Source organism: Myotis brandtii, unplaced genomic scaffold (genome assembly GCF_000412655.1).
Source record: "Myotis brandtii unplaced genomic scaffold, ASM41265v1 scaffold167, whole genome shotgun sequence".
In the NCBI taxonomy this organism is placed as follows: Eukaryota; Metazoa; Chordata; class Mammalia; order Chiroptera; family Vespertilionidae; genus Myotis; species Myotis brandtii.
The window spans coordinates 63,560-89,646 of NW_005356128.1; the positions used below are offsets into that span (position 1 = coordinate 63,560).

The 26,087-nt window shown below is 42.7% G+C and overlaps 1 protein-coding gene across 1 annotated transcript in view; it reads right to left on the reverse strand.

The window, feature by feature from the left end:
• Positions 1–14,869: 14,869 nt before the first annotated feature.
• LHFP (lipoma HMGIC fusion partner) overlaps positions 14,870–26,087 on the reverse strand; it is a 237,253-nt gene continuing 226,035 nt past the window's right edge. The window contains exon 3 of the mRNA XM_005862760.2: positions 14,870–15,944. Within this exon, the coding sequence (XP_005862822.1) occupies positions 15,826–15,944 (119 nt within the window). The 3' untranslated portion in view covers positions 14,870–15,825. The remainder of the gene's footprint in view (positions 15,945–26,087) is intronic.

Genomic DNA, 26,087 nt, shown 5'->3' on the forward strand with positions numbered 1-26,087 from the left:
AGGGGGCACCGGCTGGGCTGAGGGCCCCCCCCCCCGCAAGTGCACAATTTTTGTGCACCGGGCCTCTAGTTTTTTAATAACCGGTTTGGCATATGGCTGGCTATCAGTCCAGATATAGGGGTTAAGTATTTTTGTCTGCCAAGAGCATCTCCTCCTGCTGAAAAAGGCTTTTCCCCTCATTTAAGCAATTCTATCCTATATAATCTATCTATACTAATAAAAGGGTAATATGCTAATTAGACTGGGTCAACTGGCCATCTTCCGGATGCCCGACTTCCTTCTGGACAAAGCCACGGTGGTGGGGGCCGAGGCAGAGGCAGTTAGGGGTGATCAGGCTGGCAGGGGAGAACAGTTAGGGGCAAGATCAGGTTGGCAAGGGGTTAGGGGCGATCAGGCCAGCAGGGGAGGGCAGTTGGGGGCGACCAGGTCGGAAGGAGAGGGCAGTTGGAGGTGAGATCAGGCTGGCAGGTGAGGTAAGTTGGGGGTGAACTGGCCTGCAGGGGAAGGCAGTTGGGGGTGACCAGGCCTGCAGGGGAGGGCAGTTGGGAGTGACCAGGTCTGCAGGGGAGGGTAGTTGGGGGTAACCAGGCCAGCAGGAGAGGGCAGTTGGGGGCATTAGGCAGGTAGGCAGGTGAGTGGTTAGGAGCCAGTGGTCCTGGATTGTGAGATGGATGTCCAACTGCCAGTTTAGGCCTGATCCCGGGCCTAAACCGGCAGTTGGACATCCCCCAAGGGGTCCTGGATTGGAGAGGGTGCAGGCCAGGCTGAGGGACACCCCCTCCCCCATGCATGAATTTCATGCACCAGGCCTCTAGTAAGATTATAATGGAGCTGAAAAATTCTTATCACCCAGTAATATCTTAACTGTCATAATGTGGTAGAGCAATGCATTACTCATGCATTTGCGATGATGCTGGTGTAAGCATGTCTACTGCACTGCCAGTTATATAAAGTATCACATGTACAATTATGTACAGTACATAATACTTGATAATCATATAAATGATTGTTACTGGTTTATGTATTAACTATACTATACTTTTTTTTATCATTATTTTAGCATTACTCTTTCTTCTTATATTTTAAAAGTTTTCTGTAAAACAGTATGTTGTGTTGTGCTGGCATTGGCCTCATACACCTCATGTTTATCATATCTCTTGATAGCATCATTTTCTCTTGTACTTAATTTAATCCCATATTGTTTTGTACAATGACTTGTGTACAGGCTTGCAGCCTAGGAACAATGGGCTGTACCATATAGGCCATAGTGTTTTCCTTTCTGATATGATCTTTATCTGGTTTCTCACCAAAATTATAATAACCTCATAATTGTAGTTGGGTAGCTTTTAATCTTTTAAAAATATTCTTAATTATATAAATGAGACATTATCTGTTTCTTGAAGATTTACTAACACTTGCAATACTAACTTTGGTGATGGTATTTGGGGGTAGATGAGGAGGTTCTTGATTATTGATCCAATTTTTTCAAATAGTTTAGGTCCTACATTTCTTCTTGAGTCAGTTTTGATAAGTTCTGTTTTTTTTTAAATTTTTATAATTCATATAAATATTTCAATTTATTATCACAAAATTATTCATAATTTGGGTGGACATTACTAATGTTTGTCTGTATTTTTTATTTTCTCCTCAGGAAGCATGCAGGGGGGTTACAGTTTTCTAACTCCTTGATGTCATGACTGGCCATCTGAGTTGGTTTGTCCAGTGTAACATGAGAGGAAGAGATATGTGTGTGGGGTGATCATAGAGGCAAATATCAGAAGATCAAAGCAACCTGGAATACTGAGACCTCCAGGAGGACCTTTAAGAGTTACCTAAATATACTGAGGATTTTTTGTGAGCATAAATCTGCTTTTATTTGGTTAAACAATTAAAATTTTTTATTTATTTTTACTGTTGCATACACTAGCCTGAATAATAATTTTTTTATTTAATAATAGTGCCAAGTGAAATAAGCCAGCCAGAGATAAACAAGTACCATACGATTTTACTCATATGTGGAATTTAATGAACAATCTGAACTACTAAGCAAAATAGAGACAGACTCATATATAGAGAGCAGGCAGACCTCTGCGGGGCAGGGGGTGGGAGAGAGTGGGGAGGGGATGAGCAAAAAAGAAAAAAAAATGAGAGCGAGAGCTCATGACAACAGTAGTGATTGCAGGGAGTGGAGGTGGATGGGTAAGGGTGGAAAAGGGCATAGAGGCAATAAATGGTGATGGGAAAAATAAAATAGTACTTTCTTTCTCTTTTTATTGATATACTGGAGGCCCAGTGTACGAAATTTGTGCACAGCAGGGGAGGGTGGTGTCCCTCAGCCCAACCTGCACCCTCTCCAATCCTGGACCCCTCGAGGGATGTACGAATGCCAGTTTAGGCCTAATCCTGCAGGCTTAAACTGGCAGTCGGACATCCCTCTCGCTTTCCCGGACTGCTGGCTCCTAACCGCTCATCTGCCTGCCTGCCTGATTGTCCCTAACCCCAGCCTGATTGTTCCTAAACCCCTGATGGCCTGATCTCACTCCTAACTGCCTCTGCCTCTGCCTCTGCCCCCACTACCATGGCTTTGTCCGGAAGGAAGTTGGATGTCCAGAAGATAGCCGGTTGACCTGGCCTAATTAGCATATTACCCTTTTATTAATATAGATGTTTTTAGAGATTTACTACCTTTTTTTTTTCTTCAAAGAATCAGCTTTTGTTTTTTTGGTAATATCTAAATATTTTGTTAATTATTTTCTAGTCTAATCTATTATTTCCTTTATTCTCATTTGTATTTTTTCTGTTGTTTTCAGCTGTAGTTTTTATTGTTATATTTATGCTTTCTTTTTTTAAATACATGTCATTAAAGTTGTAAATTTTCTCTAAACACTGCTAACTTTCTTTGGAAATTATTTTTATGAAATTCATGATTTCTACTGTTATTTACCTTTTAGCATCTTTTATTGTTGATATTGAATTTAATTGCATTCTGCTAAAAATTGGTTTATAGGTTATTACTGCTTTGGAACTTTATGGCCTAAAGTATGGTCAGTTTCCATAACTTTTCCATGGGTATTTGAAAAGGATATATGTTCTCCATTTATTAGTTCAAGAGTTTATAGGCAGCTGTTAGATTAGGTTTGGGACTTGTATTTCAAATATTTTTGTCCTTACTAAATCTTTCTTTTCTTTCCTTTCCTTTCCTTTTCTTTTTTCTTTAAAGTCATTTCTTTCTTTCAACTTTTATTGAATTTATTGGGGTGACATTGGTTAATAAAGTCATATAGGTTTCAAGTGTACAATTCTATAATATATCATATGTATATTGAATTGTATGTTTGCCACCCAAAGTTAAGTCTCCTTCTGTCACCATTTATCCCCACTTTACCCTCTTCTTCTTGCCCTCACCCCCCTTTCCCTCTGGTAATCACAGTACTGTTGTATGTGTCTGTGCATTTTGTTTGTTTTTTGCTTAATTCCTTCAGCAATTTCACACAGCCCCCAAACCCTTCCCCTCTGACAGCTGTCAGTCTGTTCTCTGTATCTATGAGTGTGTTTCTATTCTCTGTGTTTATTTTGTTCATTAGATTCTACATATAAGTGAAATCCTATGGTATGTATCTTTCTCTGACTGGCTTATCTAACTTTACATAATCCTTTCAGGGTGTATACATGCTGTCATGAAAGGGAAATTTCCTTATTTTTTTATGGCTTTGGTGTATTTGTGTAAATATGCCAGAGCTTTTTTATCTACTCACCTACTGATGGGCACTTGGGCTGCTTCCAAATCTTGGCTATTGTAATGCTGCAATGAACACAGGGGTGCATATACAGTATTCTTCTGAATCAGTGTTTTGGGTTTCTTCGTATATATTCCCAGAAGTGGAATTGCTGGGTGATAAGGGACTTCCATTTTTAATTTTTTAAAAAATATATATTTTATTGATTTTTTTACAGAGAGGAAGGGAGAGAGATAGAGAGTTAGAAACATCGATGAGAGATTTGTTACAGAGAGGAAGGGAGAGGGAGAGATAGTTCGATGAGAGAGAAACATCGATCAGCTGCCTCCTGCACATCTCCCATTGGGGATGTGCCCGCAACCCAGGTACCCAGGTACAAAGATTCCCTTTTCTCCACATCCTCACCAATATTTGTTGTTTGTTGATTTATTGATGATAGCCATTCTTACAGGTGTGAGGTGATATTTCTTGTAGATTTGATTATTATTATAAAGTATGGGGCTGGATTTTTAAAATATCATTTGATAAGAATATTCCCTTTCTTATAGGATTCTTACTGTGAAAATTTTCAACAAATATCCTAATATATATAAAAAGCCAGGTGTTGTCATGACCGGATGAACGACTAAACAGCAGGCTCGGGAGCTGAGGGAGTGGGAGCTGTGGGCCCCCGGCCGCCCGCGGTGTGGCAGGAGGAGGGAGCTGTGGGCCCAAACGACCAAAGGACTGGTCTGGCTCTCACAGTGTGGCGGGGTGAGGCCGTGGAGGCTGAGGAGCCTCGCAGGGCGGGCGGCTGTGAGCATGGAGCTTCCTGGGGTGGCTGAGGCGGAGGAGCATTGCAGGGCAGGGGCGGTGGATGTGAGGCGGAGGAGCCGGGTGGGGGCTGTGAGTATGGAGCTTTGTAGGGCAGTGAGGCGAAGGAGCGTTGTTGCTGCGGTGGCCTTGTTGGGTGGGGGCTATTAGTGTGGAGCTTCGTGGGGTGGCTGAGGCGGAGGAGCATTGCAGGGCAGGGGCGGTGGATGTGAGGCGGAGGAGCCGGGTGGGGGCTGTGAGTATGGAGCTTTGTAGGGCAGTGAGGCGAAGGAGCGTTGTTGCTGCGGTGGCCTTGTTGGGTGGGGGCTATTAGTGTGGAGCTTCGTGGGGTGGCTGAGGCGGAGGAGCATTGCAGGGCAGGGGCGGTGGATGTGAGGCGGAGGAGCCGGGTGGGGGCTGTGAGTATGGAGCTTTGTAGGGCAGTGAGGCGAAGGAGCGTTGTTGCTGCGGTGGCCTTGTTGGGTGGGGGCTATTAGTGTGGAGCTTCGTGGGGTGGCTGAGGCGGAGGAGCATTGCAGGGCAGGGGCGGTGGATGTGAGGCGGAGGAGCCGGGTGGGGGCTGTGAGTATGGAGCTTTGTAGGGCAGTGAGGCGAAGGAGCGTTGTTGCTGCGGTGGCCTTGTTGGGTGGGGGCTATTAGTGTGGAGCTTCGTGGGGTGGCTGAGGCGGAGGAGCATTGCAGGGCAGGGGCGGTGGATGTGAGGCGGAGGAGCCGGGTGGGGGCTGTGAGTATGGAGCTTTGTAGGGCAGTGAGGCGAAGGAGCGTTGTTGCTGCGGTGGCCTTGTTGGGTGGGGGCTATTAGTGTGGAGCTTCGTGGGGTGGCTGAGGCGGAGGAGCATTGCAGGGCAGGGGCGGTGGATGTGAGGCGGAGGAGCCGGGTGGGGGCTGTGAGTATGGAGCTTTGTAGGGCAGTGAGGCGAAGGAGCGTTGTTGCTGCGGTGGCCTTGTTGGGTGGGGGCTATTAGTGTGGAGCTTCGTGGGGTGGCTGAGGCGGAGGAGCATTGCAGGGCAGGGGCGGTGGATGTGAGGCGGAGGAGCCGGGTGGGGGCTGTGAGTATGGAGCTTTGTAGGGCAGTGAGGCGAAGGAGCGTTGTTGCTGCGGTGGCCTTGTTGGGTGGGGGCTATTAGTGTGGAGCTTCGTGGGGTGGCTGAGGCGGAGGAGCATTGCAGGGCAGGGGCGGTGGATGTGAGGCGGAGGAGCCGGGTGGGGGCTGTGAGTATGGAGCTTTGTAGGGCAGTGAGGCGAAGGAGCGTTGTTGCTGCGGTGGCCTTGTTGGGTGGGGGCTATTAGTGTGGAGCTTCGTGGGGTGGCTGAGGCGGAGGAGCATTGCAGGGCAGGGGCGGTGGATGTGAGGCGGAGGAGCCGGGTGGGGGCTGTGAGTATGGAGCTTTGTAGGGCAGTGAGGCGAAGGAGCGTTGTTGCTGCGGTGGCCTTGTTGGGTGGGGGCTATTAGTGTGGAGCTTCGTGGGGTGGCTGAGGCGGAGGAGCATTGCAGGGCAGGGGCGGTGGATGTGAGGCGGAGGAGCCGGGTGGGGGCTGTGAGTATGGAGCTTTGTAGGGCAGTGAGGCGAAGGAGCGTTGTTGCTGCGGTGGCCTTGTTGGGTGGGGGCTATTAGTGTGGAGCTTCGTGGGGTGGCTGAGGCGGAGGAGCATTGCAGGGCAGGGGCGGTGGATGTGAGGCGGAGGAGCCGGGTGGGGGCTGTGAGTATGGAGCTTTGTAGGGCAGTGAGGCGAAGGAGCGTTGTTGCTGCGGTGGCCTTGTTGGGTGGGGGCTATTAGTGTGGAGCTTCGTGGGGTGGCTGAGGCGGAGGAGCATTGCAGGGCAGGGGCGGTGGATGTGAGGCGGAGGAGCCGGGTGGGGGCTGTGAGTATGGAGCTTTGTAGGGCAGTGAGGCGAAGGAGCGTTGTTGCTGCGGTGGCCTTGTTGGGTGGGGGCTATTAGTGTGGAGCTTCGTGGGGTGGCTGAGGCGGAGGAGCATTGCAGGGCAGGGGCGGTGGATGTGAGGCGGAGGAGCCGGGTGGGGGCTGTGAGTATGGAGCTTTGTAGGGCAGTGAGGCGAAGGAGCGTTGTTGCTGCGGTGGCCTTGTTGGGTGGGGGCTATTAGTGTGGAGCTTCGTGGGGTGGCTGAGGCGGAGGAGCATTGCAGGGCAGGGGCGGTGGATGTGAGGCGGAGGAGCCGGGTGGGGGCTGTGAGTATGGAGCTTTGTAGGGCAGTGAGGCGAAGGAGCGTTGTTGCTGCGGTGGCCTTGTTGGGTGGGGGCTATTAGTGTGGAGCTTCGTGGGGTGGCTGAGGCGGAGGAGCATTGCAGGGCAGGGGCGGTGGATGTGAGGCGGAGGAGCCGGGTGGGGGCTGTGAGTATGGAGCTTTGTAGGGCAGTGAGGCGAAGGAGCGTTGTTGCTGCGGTGGCCTTGTTGGGTGGGGGCTATTAGTGTGGAGCTTCGTGGGGTGGCTGAGGCGGAGGAGCATTGCAGGGCAGGGGCGGTGGATGTGAGGCGGAGGAGCCGGGTGGGGGCTGTGAGTATGGAGCTTTGTAGGGCAGTGAGGCGAAGGAGCGTTGTTGCTGCGGTGGCCTTGTTGGGTGGGGGCTATTAGTGTGGAGCTTCGTGGGGTGGCTGAGGCGGAGGAGCATTGCAGGGCAGGGGCGGTGGATGTGAGGCGGAGGAGCCGGGTGGGGGCTGTGAGTATGGAGCTTTGTAGGGCAGTGAGGCGAAGGAGCGTTGTTGCTGCGGTGGCCTTGTTGGGTGGGGGCTATTAGTGTGGAGCTTCGTGGGGTGGCTGAGGCGGAGGAGCATTGCAGGGCAGGGGCGGTGGATGTGAGGCGGAGGAGCCGGGTGGGGGCTGTGAGTATGGAGCTTTGTAGGGCAGTGAGGCGAAGGAGCGTTGTTGCTGCGGTGGCCTTGTTGGGTGGGGGCTATTAGTGTGGAGCTTCGTGGGGTGGCTGAGGCGGAGGAGCATTGCAGGTATTGGTTGATTCTTGTATGTACCCTTACTGGGGATTGAACCTGCAATTTGAGTGTATCAGGACAACATTCAAACCAATTGAGCTACCTGAACTGCCAGGACTGCCTTCTTTTTCATATCCTTTAGTAGTTACTTTAGTGAAAGCCTATGGAAAGTAATTTCTCTAGATATTAATTTTTTAAAACATGTTTTTGTTTCATCTCAGCCTTGAATGACAGTAGTATTAGTTATATAACTCTAGGTTGACAATTACTTTCCTCAAAACTACTAAGGTATTACTTCACTTTTGTGGGATTATGTATTGTTGCTGATTAGATATTTGTCATTCTTTATGGGCAAACATCCTTAGGAAATAAAAATAGACGGATAGAAAAAATTTTAAAAATTATGAATGATACAATTGTCTAATGTAAAAAGCCGATAGTATCTAAGCATAACTATTTGAACTAATATTTAAAAATGTTCATTAAGGCTAATGGGAGATTTCTTTATACACATTACCTTAAACCAATTTCTTTCCATGTATGATGGAACAGACCAACAGAAAATACAGTTCACCAGGTGGGTTGAAGAGAAATATAGGTGCCAGATGATAAAACAACCATATGTCATACTAAGGCATGTAAGAATAGCATAACTATTTGAACTAATATTTAAAAATGTTCATTAAGGCTAATGGGAGATTTCTTTATACACATTACCTTAAACCAATTTCTTTCCATGTATGATGGAACAGACCAACAGAAAATACAGTTCACCAGGTGGGTTGAAGAGAAATATAGGTGCCAGATGATAAAACAACCATATGTCATACTAAGGCATGTAAGTGTAGTACTAAAACAACAAGGTCCATTGAAGGGTATTAAAGAAGAAGAGAATAATAATATTTATCAGTTTAGGAAAACCCAGTAGGCTGAGAGAAAAAATTAGAGGGGCTAGATTAAAGATAGAATTATAAAAAGATAGATGAGAAATAATGGTTGTCTTAAAGTAGATTGCGGGAGTAAAGCAAAAGGTGAGGGGACATATTGGTAAGTTTATAGAAGGTAGAATTGATTAGATACATAAAATAAAATAAGGGAGGAATTACAAGCAATAACTAGGCCTCTGGCACAGGAAATAGAATGAATGGGGTAAGAAAGATCAGCATCCAGTTTGACATACACTGAATTAGAACATCTTATAGGACTTCTATGAGTTCATGTTAGAGAAAGGGTTGATATATGGACCAGAAGTTCAGAAGAGAGATGTGGTTCCCCAAGCCATCAAAGTGAATGATATTATCACAGTGTATAGAAAGGCACCTAGGACAGATGAAGAAATAGATTTAAGAAATGGACATCTGTAAAGATGGCGGCTGGCAGGACAGCAGTGAGGAAGAGACTGTGAGCGAGTGAGGGAGTGAAAGGGGAGTGTGTGGACGTGGTGTGTGTGTGTGTGTGTGTGTGTGTGTGTACGTGTATGCGTGTGTGTGCTTGAGGGACAGTTAGATCCTGCAGGAGTCTCGGGGGTTGGCAGAACAGGCTGTCCTGGATGGGGAGCCCTTGCTACCACTGCAAGCACTTCCAGGCAGCAGGCTCTGACACAGAAACCATGCCATCTTGAAGGGGAGAACTGTTGTGACTAGGAGCCCAGCCTCACCACCACCCAGACTGGCCTCAGACACCTCCCCGGGCCCTACAGCCATTCCGGCCAAAGACCTGCTACCTCATCTGCAGACCCCAGGACTCCAGCCTCCCCAGCTGCCAGCTCCTGTGAGTCCCGGAGCGAATGCCCCTTCTGCCAATCCCATGCTGCTTCAGCCGCAGACCCTGCTCGACCCCCACCTGGGTGCCTGGACCCCTTGGTGAGTCTTGGAGTGCTTGCCTCTCTTGCCAAGCCCACACCACTTCCACCCCAGATCCCCTTGCCTCACGGCTGCCGGATCCTGGACCCCTCAGTGAGTCCTGGAGTGCGCCTCTCTGCCCAAGTCCACACTGCTTCAGCTGCAGACACAGCGACCTTCACCTCCTCAGCCGCCAGCTCCTGGACCCCCTTGGTTGCACTGCTTCAGACTTAGACTCCACGACTCTCGCCTCCCAGGCTGCTGGCTCCTAGACCCCTCGGTGAGACACTGAGTGCACGCCTCTCTGGCCAACTCCATGCTGCTTCAGCTGCAGACCCCACTCAACTCGCAACTCCTGGCTGCCGGCTCCTGGATACCTCGGTTGCACTGCTTCAGCAGCAGAACCTGTGATGCCCGCATACCCAGCCACTGGCCCCTGGACCCTCTCGTGATTCACGGAGTGAAACCACCCTGGCCAGAGTCCTGCTGTCGCACCTACAGACGCCAGAACTCCTGCCTCCCAGGACATGGGTTTGGGATCTCTGCAGGGATTCATGTGTCTTGACAGGAGGGGCATCCGGAGACTCACCAACACCTCCTGGGTAACAGTCACAACACAGTGGCCAGAGTCACACTACCTCAACCGTGGACCCCAGAATCCCCGCTACCCTGCCATGGGCTCTGGGACCTCACAGTGAGACGCACGCCAATGAGACCTCAGGCAACCCATAATACAATAGCTGGAACTACAAACACATCTGCCACAGCTTGCATGATGAGGCCAGGGGTGAGAAACATTGTTCGACAACCTGTGAGGAGACTATATCCACAAATGAGAAACTAACATTTAAGACCCAACTACATCAGGAGAGCCCAAATAACTCAAGTAGGGGGCTCCACTAAAATACCCAGCTCAGGAAATCTGAGAAACCACACAACTGGGTCACACAAATCACCGAATACATAGGACCACCCCTCACCACCCCCAAACACACACAAACACACACACACACACACACACACACACACACACACACACACAAACACACACACACACACCAAAACAAAAAACAGGTGGCATAGCAGCTGGATCTAAGAAATAAAAACAAATACAACGGGACAGCAAAAATGGGGAGATGAGAAACACCCCAAAGTAAAGGAAAGGAGGAATTGCCAGAAATGGAAATAAATGAAATGGAGGCAAGTAATTTGTCAGCAAAGGAATTCAGAGTAATGGTTATAAGAATACTCAAATGTCTGGATGACAAATACACACAACTCAGTGAGAATTATAAGGAGCTGAATGAGAAATTCACCAACATGAATAAGAATTAAGAGGAAATGAAGAATGACATAGCTGCAATAAAAAACACAATGGGAGGTTTCAACAGTAGACTAGAAGAAGCGGAGGACCAAATCAACAAGCAAGAACACAGGGAAGTAAAACATACCCAATCTGAACAAAAATTGGAAAAAAAAAATTAAAAAGCAGGAGAAGCGTTTAAGGGAGCTTTGGGCAACATGAAACAAAGCATTATCCACATAACTAATAGGAGTAGAATGAGAGGAACTTGAGCAAGGAATAGAAAACCTGTTTGAAGAAATAATGACAGAAAACTTCCTAGACTTGGGAAGAAAAAAGTCACACAAATCCAAGAAGCACAAAGAGTCCCAAGAAAGATGAACCCCAAAAGACCCTCACCAAGACACATCATAATTAAACTGGCAAACATAAAACACAAAGAAAGAATCTTAAAGGCTACAAGAGATAGACAGAAGGTCACCAAGGGATCTCCCATTAGACTATCAACTGATTTCTCAATAGAAACTGTCAGGCTAGAAGGGAATGGAATGAAATATACAAAGGGATGCAAAACAAGGGACTGAATCCAAGAATACTCTATCTAGCAAGACTACCATTCAAAATTGAAGGTGAATTCAGGAGCTTCACACACACAAAAAGCCCAAGGGAGTTCATTACTACCAAGCCAGCAATGCAAGAAATGCTAAAGGGACTATTATAAAAGACCCATATATATTCTCTCTACAAGAGATTCACCTCAGAAAAAGGACTCACGCAGACTGAAAGTAAAGGGATGGAAAAAATTCTTCAGGTAAATGGAAATGAAAACAAAACTGAGGTAGCAATACTTATATCTGACAAAATAGACCTCAAAGTAAAGGCCATAACAATAGATAAGGAAGGCCACTTCACAATACTAAAAGGCTCAATACAACAAGAGGATATAACTCTGGTAAACATATATGCACCCAATACAGGAGCATCCAAACACATAAAAACACTTCTGGAAGATATCAAGGGAGAGATCAACAACACAATCATAGTAGGGGACTTTAATATCCCTTTGACGCCACTGGATAAATCCTCAAGACAAAAAATTACCAAAGAAACAGCAATTCTAAATGACTCACTCGATCAGATGGAACTAATTGACATCTTCAGAACATTTCACCCAAAGCTTCAGAATATACATTCTTCTCAAGTGCACATGAGACATTTTCAAAGATAGACCACATGTTAGGACATAGGCTAAGTTTCTACAAATTCAAGAAGATTGAAATCATATCAAGCATCTTCTCAGATCACAGTGGCATGAAATTAGAAATCAACTACAATAAAAACTATCATAAACAATCAAACATATGGAGGCTAAATAGCATGCTATTAAACAATGAATTGGTTACCAAAGAAATCAAAGAAGAAATAAAAAGCATTCTGGAAACAAATGACAATGAAAGAACAACAACCAAAAATCTATGGGACACAATGAAAGCAATCCTGAGAGGGAGGTTCATTGCACTACAGGCCTACCTCCAAAAACAAGAAAAACTAGTAATAAGTTATCTAACCCTACAACTTAAAGAAGTAGAAAGAGAGCTACAAGAAAGCCCAGAGTAAGTAGAAGGAAGGAAATAATAAAGCTCAGAGCAGAAATAAATGACATAGAGACCAAAAAAACCAACCAACCAAACAAAAAAGATCAATAAAACCAAGAGCTGGTTCTTTGAAAGGATAAACAAGATCGATGAACCTCTTGTCAGACTCACCAAAAAACAAAGAGAGAGGACCCAACTAAAGAAAATCAGAAACGAAAGAGGTAGAGTAACAACTGACCCCACAGAGATAAAAATGATCATAAAAAAATACTACGAACAACTCTATTCCAATAAACTGGACAACCTTGACCAATTGGACATATTCCTAGAAAAATACAATCTTCCAAAACTCAACCAGCAAGAATCAGAAAACCTGAATAGACTGATAACTACTGATGACATTGAAGCAGTAAAAGTGTTCTTTTCATTATCCATTAATAGAAAGGATTAAACACTGTTTGACTATTACGTGGGAAGCACATAGAAGTATGTATTCATAATGTTGTTGCAAAGCCATGTTATAATCTACCTAATAAAATGGTGCTAGAGGTGAGAGATTAATATAAAAATGCATAAGAAGTAGATTATATATAAACATAAAACTAAGCCACAACCTGTCCAGGAAACCAACCTACTGTCTGTAGTAACCAACCCAGGAAAGTAAACAATAATCTTAGAGTAATTGGCCAAACCAATCAAGATTTGGTTAGTATTTGTCAGTTTTTTTAGTTTTTGTCCACACTTTCAATTTAGGAATAACAAGAGAAAGCCAAATATCCTTTCCTAGTCAATCACATAGGACACACCAGTTAGCCTGCTTACAGCTTCCTCAATTCAACAAAGTCCAATCAGGGCATACCTGAAGCATTCTCTTTCCCCCCTATAAATATTTACCACTCTCTGCCTGTATTTGTGTCTCTGCCAAACACAGTGATGATGGATGACACCCTTGCTATAAAAGCTCTGAATAAATATCCTTTGCTTGCTCTGAAAAAAAAATACCACATATGAGTAATCAGAATTTGAGATATAAAGGTTTATCTTTTGATGTAATCATGTCAAAGCGATCAACCTTTTAATCTAGTGAAGTTCACTAATGTCTAAAATCATAAAAAAAACTCTCCAGGTAGTTATGCTAAGTGAAATAAGCCAGTCAGAGAAAGACAAATATCACATGATCTCACTTATATGTGGAATATAATGAACAAAATAAACCTACAAACAAAATAAATGCAGAGACATAGAAGCATGGAACAGACTAACGAATCTCAGAGAGGAGGTGGGAAGGGGGTGGGAAGAGATTAATCAAAGAATTTATATACATATATGCATAACCCACGGACACAGACAATAGTTTGTGGAGGCCTGGGGAGGAGATGGAAGTCAGGGGAGGGAGTCAATGGGGGGAAAGGAGGAACATCTGAAACACTTTCAACAATAAAGATAAATTTTAAAAAATCATTAAAACTAAATAAAAATTATAAGGTTGTCATTAAATCTGTTCAAGAAATTAAACCTTAATGAATTCCATAGAGAACTTCAACTTGATAATGGGAACTAAGAAGTCATAATACTATTGAGACAGGAAAAGTGCCATGAAAAAAATTGAAAAGCACCAACAGTACAGGAAAATGATGGTCTAATTGAGGAAGCAAAGTGCCATCTTACCCTCTCTGCAGGAAACCCAGAGTGGCGAATCCCCTGCTCAGTGGACAAGACACAATCAAATTACATTCAGCACATTATGAATTAAGCATTTGAGAACAGAGTGACTTTTACCATAGCAACAAAGCCTCAAAAAGCCCAGAGTTTTATTGGCCAGATTCTTGTTCTTTCAGGGCAGCATGAATCCTCACCCTGGATGATTAAAAATACCAGAAGCAAGCATGATATTCAGATATTCAAGTTAAGATGAAAATTATATAGAGAGAACAGAAAATATAGTTATATGTATAAATAGCCAGATGTGAAAGTATATAATTTAGAAACTAACTATAACTGAAGTTTTTTAAGGATCTGATGCAATACCTCAGCATTGCCTAATAAAACAATCTATCCATCATCCAGTATGCAAATCTTGGCTCCTGAAGGACTTGGTTCTGTTAGGGAGTCATGAAAGGGTTGAAATTTTTCTCTTTAGCCAAGGTTTTAATGCTGGGATCAGGAGTGTGGGATAATCTTTCTCAAGTGGCCAAGATTCCTGAAAGAGAGGTGTGAAATTTCCCCTAGCACAGAAGTACTGAAGATACAGCACATGTAAAAGCAAAGGAGCAGCAGGTCACATGCAGCTTGTGGTGACTCTTTCATCATCCAGGAGACTGTTGGCCCAGACACCTCCTGAACCATGAGCTGGCTCTCACTGCCCTCTCAAATGTAATCTTAAATAAACAAGAAACTTCTCTCATAAAAATTTAGTCATGATTGAAGTGCAATGAAAAGGAAGTTAGAATTCTGGTTGCAAAGAATTGAAGTTGAAAGCAGGAACTATTTCATACTCACCTTTAATATCCCATGAATTAATCTGAGGCCTTACAAGAAAAAGAAAAATTTACAGGACCATTGGAGTAAAAAGGCTATATTCATGAGATTAAAGAAGCAAATCAGGGAACTTAAGACTCTACGACTCATTTAGTTATTGATTAAAGAGAGAGTTTATTCACAGAGTTTTTCAAATACAAACAAAATAGCATTTTTTGTTTTTTTCCACAAAGTGAATATTGAAATAAATGTGGTACAGCACAGTATAATAACAGACAAAAGAAATAAGATCTAATGCCTGAAAAAAGGATAGAAATATTCCCCTTTACTTCATAAGTATATCATAGCAGAAGCTACTCAGAGAAATGTAGCATGTTTTGAATAATATTGAAACACAGAGGCTTAACTGTAAAGGTCTGCATAAACACTGACAACAGATTGAGGGCATAAAGAGTTTATGCAGACTATACAAAATACTGATAGAGTGGCTTATTGGTACATTTATTAGGTTTAATGTATGCTTTATAAAGTGACAATACAGTATTTTAAATGTACATTAAAAACAGAGGAGTAATGCATACCTAAACCTCTGTACAGTATTTGTGACAATTTTATATGTTTGTGCATGGGCATGTGTGTGAATGTGTATGTCTCTATGTGCTTGTGTGCTTTCAGAAGCACCATGACCTACAGGGAACATCTGCAGGTTACCCGACTTCTCAACATAATACTGTTTCTACTAGCCCTTTTGATTATCTGAGTCCTTATCTTTAAAAAAATCTAAAACCCTTGTGTGCATATATAGATTTGTTTTGCCTGCATATATGTTCTACATTAATAATACTCTATGGAATAGAAACAACTAATACCCCCTCAATATTTTTAGCCTTTGGTCCATTTTTTTCCCTATCATTCTAAGCGCTCATTTCTTTTGTAAATCTTGTACAACCCTTCCACAGTATATAATGTTTCTGATTCCATTGGATTTTATTTCATTAGCATTGTACTAATTAGAACCACTATTCCACCTTTTGAAAGTAGCTGGATTTTTTAGTACCTCCAAGCCCCTTCAGCCCATCTTCTCCTCTCTTTATTCTTGGTGGCTCCATCTTAGTATGGGTACTGCTTCTGCTTCTTGCCAGAGAAGCAAGCCAGCCATGTGCACAGAAGTATGGCAGCAGCAGCACCTGCTCCTGTGCAGTAGTAGGCCCAGCCGATTTCACACTTACCTAGAGACACAAGAAGGGAAGAGAAAAGAGGCACAGATCAGGATGATTTTGTAGGAGGTTCTGTATGTGTGTTCCTAATGTACAGAAGTGACATTGAAATACCCACTATAAATATGGTATACTCAAGCAAATGGAATGGAAATGCATGCTGAAAATTATCTCAAGACTGAAGAACGCAAGAATGGTTTCTTTGCATTTCAGGAAGATCTTAGGCCTATGCCTCCTGCCTCCAATGGCCACAGTCCTAATGAAGAAAAGGAAGAATGGCAATAATCAGGATAGAAAAGATGAAGCTATTAATCTAATTTAAATCAACCAAACTCATATGCATAATGAGGTACCTTAGGAAAAATTCAAAATAGATGAAATCCTTCTGAAAAGGACCACTCTATGGAGGAGACCCATTTGAAAGATAATGTTGAAGTGAATACTGCTATTTACATGTAATTGTTAAATTATGCATACAGTCTGAACTGGAGAAGAAAAATTCTCAGGTTCTTCTGAGGTCAACATTCACCTTTAAATTAAAGCACTATGTAAATGAGAACATAATAACAAGGTCCAAATGATCTCTAAGACTTGGCTTAGTCCTTGTACTAATAATAGCATCCACAATACTAAAAATACAAGTAGTAAAAGAAAATAGGAGCAATTATATTAATTTCAGAAAAAGCAGACTTCCAAGCAAGATGTTATCAGGAATAACGAAAAGTATTAACAATGATACAGGAGTCAATTCTCTCAAAAGACATAATAATCCATAAATGTGTATGCACCTAACAATAGAGCATCAAACTATGTGAGGCAAAAACTGACAGATTTCAAGGAGAAATGGATAAATTCATTATCATAGCTGGAGACTTCAATACCCCTCTGTTAAAAATGGATAGGTCCAGCAGGTAGAAAAAGCCTATAAGGATATAGTTGAACTCAACAACACCACTAATCAATTAAATATAATTTACATTGCCAGCCTACATCTAAGAACAACAAAATACACATTCTTGTCAATGAAGATGAAATATGCACCAAGATTTTGGGCCATAAAAAAACTTAACACATTTAAAAGAATAGAAATCATACAATCTCTGCTTTTAGATCACAATGGAATTAAATTAGAAATAGATAACATAAAAACGACTAGAAAATTCCTAAAATTTGTGGAGATTAAACAACACACTTTTAAATAACACATGTGCCAAAAAAGAAATCTCAAGAGAAATTTAGAATATTTTGAACTAAGTGAAAATAACACAACTTGTCAAAATTTGTGGTTTCAGTAAAAACAGCACTGAGAGGAAAATCAAATGCAAATATCAGAAAAAAAGAAAGGTCTAATGTTAATTATCTGTTTCCACTTTAGAAACATAGGTTTCTAAATAGGAATTAGAGTAGAAATCAATGACATTCTATGAGGTCAGCATTACCCTAACACCAAAACCAGACACAGATATTACAAGAAAAGAAAATTATAGTTAAACATCTCTCATGAACATAGATCCAAAAATCCTCAACAAAATATTAGCAAATTAAATCCAACAACATATAAAAAAGAATTATACACAGGGTAGGGTGGGGGTAAGGGGGAGAGATCAACCAAAGGACTTCCATGCATGCATATAAGCATAACCAATGGACACAGACACCAGGGGGGTGAGGGCATTAGCGGGGTGGGGGGGCAATGGGGGGTAAGGACACATATGTAATACCTTAATCAATAAAGAATTATACACCATGACCAAGTGATATTTATCCCAGGTATAAAGGCTGGTCCAACAATTGAAAATTAATTAATACAATCCATCACATCAACAGACTAAAAAAAAATAATAATCACATGATCATGTCAATAGATGCAGAAAAGTATTTGACAAATCACTCATTCACTAATGTCAAAAATTGCCTCTACTGTCCACACGGGGCCTGTTCTCCTGTCACTCTCAGACCCCTTGCCCCACAGCGTGCATTGGGGACACGGAGAAGGGCTGGAGGCGGGAAGGAGCAGTCCCAGGGTCCCTTTCTGCTGTTTGGCAGGGAAGCTGGGGCTCCCGCTCACGTGGGGTTAAGTGCGGTCTTTCCAGGGGAAGGAACCCCAGGCCAGAGACGCTTCGTGTCCATGAAGCTCCTTGTTAAGGGCGTAGGCTGAGCTCCCCTTTGCCACCAGCCTGCAGGTGGCAAGCAGCCTTCTGACGTCCCTCTGGGTGGCATCTCTCGGAAGCCTTGTCCACGTCCTGGGTGGTGAGTTCTTGTCAAACGTGGTTGGTGAATCCCGGCTCTGGCCTCGCAGCCTGGGCACCTGCGTAGCCCCAGCCAGGACACCGGCTCCTGCACCACCAGCCTGCAGCCGCCGCCACGACCATGGTCAGCAGCAACGCGATGGCGGCCACAAAGGTCCTGGATCTCCCCGCCTCGGAGTCGCCTGGGATCTCTGTGTTGCTGCCTGTGGTTCCCAGGATTGGTTCGCTCCCTTTCTGGCTGCTGACAGGTTCTGGTGCAGCATTACATTCTCAATGCAGCAGCCAACGTTCAGGTGGGGGGTGCGCCGGATCCTGAGGCCGCTGACCACGTGCTACAAGCCCTGCGCGATCAGGGAGACACCTTGCTGTTCTGCAGGGCCTCGTCCAGCAGGCTCCCAACACCATTTATTGAAGAGGCTGTCTTGACTCCATTGTATGTTCTTGCCTCCTTTGTCAAATATTAATTGAGCATAGTGGTTTGGGTCTATTTCTGGGTTCTCTATTCTATTCCATTGATCTATGTGTCTGTTCTTGTGCCAGTACCAGGCTGTTTTGAGAACAGGAAACACAATACCTTTATATTCGTACCCAAAAAGTAAAATAATTAGATGTAAACCTAAAAAAATATATACAAAATCAAAGAACTAAATAAATGGTGAGGTAGTTCATGTTCATAGAAAGGAAGAACCAATATTGTCAACATGTTAGTTCCTCCTAATTTGACCTATAGATTCGATGCAATCTCAATCAAAATCCCAGCAAGCTTTTTGTGGATATTGACAAAATGTTTCTAATGTTTATGAGAGGCAAAAGACCCAGAAAGCCAACACAATATTAAGTAAGAAAAACAAAGTTAGTCAACTGACACTACCTGATTTCAAGACTTACCTTAAATCTCCAGTAATTGGTGAAGAATAGACAACTTGCTCAATGATGAGCAACCAAGATATGGAACCCCATAAATACAGTCAACTGGTCTTTGACAAAAGAGCAAAGCAAATACATCCCAAGAAACAAGTTTCTCAACTTGTTTAGAAATTCTATAAAAAATCCTATTGCTAATGCTAATATTATAGTTAATGTGAGAAACTCAAAACTTTCTCACTAAGATCAGGTGCAAAGCAAGGATGTATCCAAAGCAAATACAATGGAGTAAAGATAGTCTCTTCATCAAATGATGCTGGAAAAACCTGACATCCAGGTGCAATAAATAAATAAATAAATAAGTGAGTAAATAAGTAAATAAATAAATAAATAAAATTAAAAAAGGAAAGAAAAAAAGAAATGAAACTAGACACAGGCCTTACATTCTTTACAAAAGTAACTCAAAATAAATCATAGATCTAAATGTAACACACAAAACTCCTAGAAAAATAACTTAAGTGAAAACCTAGATGACCTTGAGTATGTTGATGACTCTAAATAGAACACCAAAGGTAAAAGGCATTAAGGAACTAATTGATAAGCTGGACTTCATTAAAATTTAAAAACTGAAAAACAGTATCAAGAGAATGAGAATACAAGCCACAGACTGGGAGAAAATATTTGCAAAAGACACAGCTAATAAAGGACTGTTATTCAAAATAGACAAAAAAAACTTTTAAAACCCAACAATCAAATAAACAAACAAGCTCATTAAAAATGAGCTAAACGTCTTAACAAATACTTTACCAAAGAAGACATACAAATGACAAATAAGCATATGAAATTATGCTCCACATCAGATACCATCAGAGAAATTCAATGAGATACCACTACCCAACTATTAGAATGGCCAAAATATGGAACACTGACACCACCAAATGCTGACAAAGATGTGGAACATCTCATACATTGGTGGTAAGAATGTAAAATATTACAGTCACAGTGGAAACAGTTTGCGGGTTTCTTAAAGAACTAAACATATTCTCACCATACAATCCAGCAATCACACTCCTTGGTATTTACCCAAAGGAGCTGAAAACTTATGTCCACACAAAAATCTGCACATGGATTTTAATATAAGCTTTATCCATAATTTTCAAAACTTTGAAGCAACCAAAATGCCCTCAGAGCTAGGACTCAAACCTGTACAACTTGTAAGAATTAAAAGTCACTGACTCAAAATATCCTGAGATAATTAAATGGGTTTCTGTATTCATTAATTATTTTTATTGTTATAGCATCCACGTTATTCTTTTTGAGTGCACAGTATGGAAGGCTTCTATACCTCTCATGGAACATTGTCTTTTCTTCACCAACTTTAATCAGTCTTTTAATCTTATGATCTGATCAGAAAATACTCCAACAACAACTGTTTTCCTCTCTTTTCTTTTGTTCTTGTTTGCAAATTACATTAGACATAAACACATGCACCAACATACTTTTCATATTCATTGAACATATAATTGAAAGCTATGTCTCTTTTTCACAAGTCAGGTAGTTTTATCTTGTTCATTAATAACTTCTCTATTAAAATATACAAAGACAGGTGTAGCATGCAATTTGACTTCCTATCTTTATTGATGTTTACTAGAGGGGTAGGTAGCATGTGACCTATTTATAGATTAGAAGGCTAGGTGAGGCAAAGTAAAGTGAGTCATCGGCTTGTCATCATAAGTAAAGAGTGGCAAAATTTGATTAAGGGCTTCCACATCTCAAAAGTAACTAGGGCATTACCTATGTACACAGACAATAAGCTGTTATTCAATTCTCAGCCTACATGCCATCTTTGATTTCTCCTTTCCCATATCCAATGATAATAATAGTTTTAAAATAGCAATTTATTGATTGATTTACTTACTGATTGTGTACAAGCTTATGTGTAGGTGCTGACTACCCAAAGCAGAATTTGCCTCAGCAGATCTCCCTTTGGTATGCCACTTGTGAATCTAATTGGATCCTGCTCTGATGTCTGAAGTTGGCCACAGGGTGTGTTGTTTCTGGGCCTCTTGGGCGGTACTCTTGTGAAGGCTAATATAAGACACTGTCTGTGATTGCTCCTCAGCAACCTGTTTAGAGCTACAAACAACCCACAATTTGTGGCTGCCTCTGCTGGGTCTGGGTGCATGTGGGGAGGACCAGAACTGGGCCCAGGGGCAGGTCAGCAAAATCCCAAGTAACCCCTAGATCTGCCTCTGCCTGACTCCGCCCACTGGCTATCACTGAAAGAGCCTCGGCTGCATTCCTTAGTATGGTGTCAGCTCCGTGGAGTGGAGCATGGAGGGATTCCAGATGGTGGGGCTATTGCTTTCCCCCATAGTAGGGAGTGCTCTACCCAAGAAATATGGCATCTGCGGTATGGGAGAATCATTTAGCACAGTGATCTTGGTGGCTGTCCCTTCAGCTCTCTCCCCAGAGACACAAAATCCCAGACTCTCCTCAGACAACTCTAGTCTGCTGGAGCCCAGGGTGAGTGGCTGAGAATGAAATTTTGTGTGTTGGCCCTATAACAGGATGCTGGTGTCTGTAGTAGACTCCTGTATCCCTCTGCCAGATAGAAATCCTGCTGTTTTCACGGTCAGATGTTATGTGGCTCCTCTTCTAGGCTCTGGTGCTCTAGGTTGGGGCTTAGTCCCCATGCTTCTCAAGGGGAACCCCCTGCAGGTCAGACATCCCTCCAAAACCTCAGCTGCCACCCATGGGAGCAGGGCCAGCCCTTTTCACATTTCTGCACTTCTTACCAGTCTCAATGTGGCTTTTTCTGTAAACCCTTGGTTATAAGACTTCTCTTCAGCTAGTGTTCAGTTGCTTATTCAGGATGATTGTTCTATAATTTAGCTGTAGTTCCAGTTTGGTCCTAGAAGGAGATGAATTTAACTTCCACCTTCTCCGCCGCCATCTTGGATCTTCCCAAGACTATGAATTTTTTTTTAAAAAAATATTTCTTTATTGATTCAGAGAGGAAGGGAGAAGGAGAGAGAGATAGAAACATCAATGATGAGAGAGAATCATTGATCAGCTGCCTCCTGCACACCCCCTACTGGGGATCGAGCCCGCAACCCATGCATGTGCCCTTGGCCGGAATCGAACCTGGGACCCCTCAGTCCGCAGGCTGACGCTCTATCCACTGAGCCAAGCCGGCTAGGGCAAGACTATGAATTTTTAAATTACAGATTGAACATTGTACCTTGAATTTCTTCACAGGAAAAATAGAGTTTTTTTCTTTCTGAGCATGAGTCATTGTTAAAACCTGGCTGCTCAAGAATAAGAAAGTAGCATTGCATTTTACAGTAACATGAGAAAAAAAGTCTTTTTGAGTATATGAGGATATTAGAAAAACACAGACTTTAAGTTTATATGTCTTAAACAGCATAGTAGTACATGAATAGTAATGGAACTAATTTAAACCAGGAGTTATGGTGCCATTCTTCCATTGCCTCTGTCTTTCCAGTCATGGCAATAAATGCTTGTTATTATAATACAAATAGAATGCCTTTTACCAGAGGTCAAGTTTTGTCTGTAATCTTTTCAGTTAATTAGAGAAGTAAATCTGTTAAAACTTTCTCTTTTGCTCCCTATAATGCTCCATCAAACAAGACTCTGAGTTGCTTGATTGGAAAATTGCTGCTTTCAACAATGGGGAATATTATTCTTGACAGATTAAATATATCAATATTTTATATGTCAATAAAAGGACAGAAAGCAACAAATCACATCACATGCCAAGTCAATGGGGAAAAAAAATGTCATGGTGGCATTCCAGGGCAGTCCCAGAAAAAGGATGGGGTAGGAGAGGTGTGGCTGATTTTTTAGGGTAGCTCAAGTTGGTTTTTAGTGGAGCTTTTATTAGTAATAGAGACAGAGAAAAGGGTACAAAGAACACTATCTTATACAAATAACAATGGAATTTCAGTGATCAGTTCATCTTTTGGGGACATTGTAGTTTAACATCTGCCTTTTCATTGATTTGTTTAGTGTTTCAGAGTCTACTATGTATCACTGTATCTGCAGGCTTCATTTTTATGATAGTATAATGCCTTAATCACAGCAGAAAATAGATAGACATTTGTGATACTAGTGCTCAGAATAAAGATCTGAAATTAATAATCATACAATAGTTGTCATGTATAGAATGTGTGCTGGGTGCTATAAAGTTTAAAAGTGGCATCTCATTTAGTTATTTTGCCTATGATGCTTTCAGGAATTTAGAGAAGCAAATCTGTTTGTACTTCCCCAACATTATTCCTATTTTGAAGATGAAGAAATTAATATACATGCAGAATAAGTAACTTTCCCAGTATCACAAATAAATGATGAAACTTGAACTTGAACTTGGCTCAAACTGATTCCAGAACTTTTTCTTGTGCTCAGATTATATATTAAAAATATCTATATCAAATGTATCTTTCCCATGTTATATAGTAATTTTTTAAAAATATGCTTTATTGGTTTTAGAGAGAAAGGAAGGCAGAAGGAGAGAGAGATAGAAACATCAATTGGCTGCCTCTTGCATACCCCCTACTGGGGATCGAGCCCACAACCCAGGCATGTGCCCTGACCAGGAATCAAACTAGTCACCTCTTGGTGCATGGGACAACACTCAATCCACTGAGCCACACCATTAGATCAAGAACTTTTTTTTACCACTTTGAATTTATCAGTCTTCTTAGAAGATTCCAGGGACCTGTGTCCACCTTGCATGGTTCTGGTTATTAAAAGGGTACATCTTGCAGACTTGGCGCTCCCAATTCTTGAGCCAATGGAACCAACTGGCACTGTCTTGGCAAACCTATCCCTTCTAGTGCTGTAGAAGACCGAAGAAACCCAAGCAACGCTTAGAGAAATGGAATTACACAGCTTTATTATGCTGTCAGTCTCAGCCGAGTCACCTTCAAAATCTGAGCAAACCAATATGGTGGAAGCCCCTCTTTTATCCCCTTTTGGTGTTTTTGTCCCCCAAATATGGATTATACTTCTGGAGCTTTCGTGGGCTTTGCAAAAAGCCCCAGGTGTTGGGGGTCTTGAGACCATACATATCTAAGGGCCTGGCCTGGCGCCAGCACTGATAACTCCTCTCCGGGGGCTGTGTCATGGTTTATGGCCTCTGTGAAATGTGAGCATTTAGGTAACAGGTCTTGCAAGACCAGTTTGAGGAGAAAGGGGCAATGCTTAATTATAGGTTATCAAGAATGTACATTAGGTTACTGGCACAAATTCAGATTGCTAGCGCCCCCCACCCCCCCAAAAAATGTCTTATTTTCCCCATCATTAGAGGATGTAGGAAGTGGGGCCCAATAAACTTGCTTGATGAATTCAGATAACTGATTTTTTCTGGGTAAGAAACCAGCCATGGACACATACTCCCTACCCCCACCCCCAAACTGGGTGTTTTTGACCATCCCTGACACAGTTTGAGCACAACTGATGAAGAACTCCAGGTCGTGGGCACACCCAGCTCCTGTGTTGGACTGCTGTCTGCCTGTAAACCCTCAGTGTTTTGACAGGAGACACCATACCATCCTCACTCCTATCTAGAGACCTTGCCACGGCACCGCAACACAACCTTAACAGCACAGTGTTGCTCTGGTAAGCACAGCACGAAACACAGCAACTCAGATTGTCCTGCCCTCTGACTAAAGCTGTCGAACACAAACCCCCATGGCTCTGGGCCTTCCTGTGCTTTCTGTTTGTACCTGAGCCCCACAGTTCCCAGCTTAGTTCTTTCCTCACCAGGTCACTGCTGAGTGCCCAGCCTTGTGGCCATAAGTGCCTGAGTCCAGATATAATAAGTTGACTGTCTTCATTTATCAAGGCAGAATATCTTTCATCTTTGATATTTAATTTTTTAAAACAAGTTAAGATATAAATGCAAAGTTTGTATAGAGAAGAAGCAGGCATATTAGATTTCACCTTTTTTTTTTTTTGCTGTATAAATAATGAAGGCAGGAAGGTGAAAGGATCAATGGAGAAAAAAACTTCTGTACTTTAAATGCCATGAACAAAAGTTCAATAGGTGTCTCTCTTCTTTTGAATAAATTCCTTCCTGCCTCTTCATATTCAGACCATCTTGTTTGCATATGCATTAAAACCAAGGACAAAAATAATCTGTCATGGGACTGATTCTATTTTGTTCTTTTGTGACGTTACTGAACAAAGGTATCTCTAGTAAAAAAGAAACAGGTTTTAAACCTTTGACCTAAAACATACAAAAGCTTTAATTCAAACTTTTAATGGAACAAGTTAAAATGATCCCTCGTGGGTCTGAAAAGAGATGACAAGAACACCAAACTTGGTTGGTGGCCAAAAAATGCAGAAGTTAAATGTCTGAGGAAAGAAAGCTTGTGAGGTGTGGCTCTTTCTCAAGCTCCTCTGAGTGTTCCTGTTGTTTATTACTGGAAGTAGAAACTCACATTGCTTCTCTGAGTCATTCTGTAGACAATTTCAAGATGTACTCTATGTACCCACAGGATGTGTTCTAGGGTGTGCTGTCCACAAGCAGAACTCAGTAGTGGGTCCCCATTAATACCTCCCAGGAGTAGACAGAGCAGACTTACGAGTAATGGTAGGAACCGTCCCTCCCTTCCCCCCCGCCACCACCAAAGACTGAGCACTGAGTCTGTGTACAGGAGCACAGTGGATGGAAGTCCAGCATCTCTCCTCAAGAACTGCAGCTCTTGATTCTAATGTACTAGGTTGACAATATCTTCCTACCTCTCCTGCCCCTTCACTCCCAGGTTTAGGGGCTGAACTCTCCTGGCAGTTGAATACCTTTCACCCAAAACACATAGCATGCCTCATGTAGGTCGCTCCAGCTTGAAGCATTGGAGCTTTGCCACTTCAAAAAAAGAGGAGGCAAAAAAATTTTAAAAGAGCCCCTACCTTCTTTGTTTGCTTTATTTCTCCACAGAGATAACCAGAATGTAAAGAGTGAGACCATAAAATTCAGACATGTCCATCGTTAAGGACTAATGCATTCAAGCTGTGG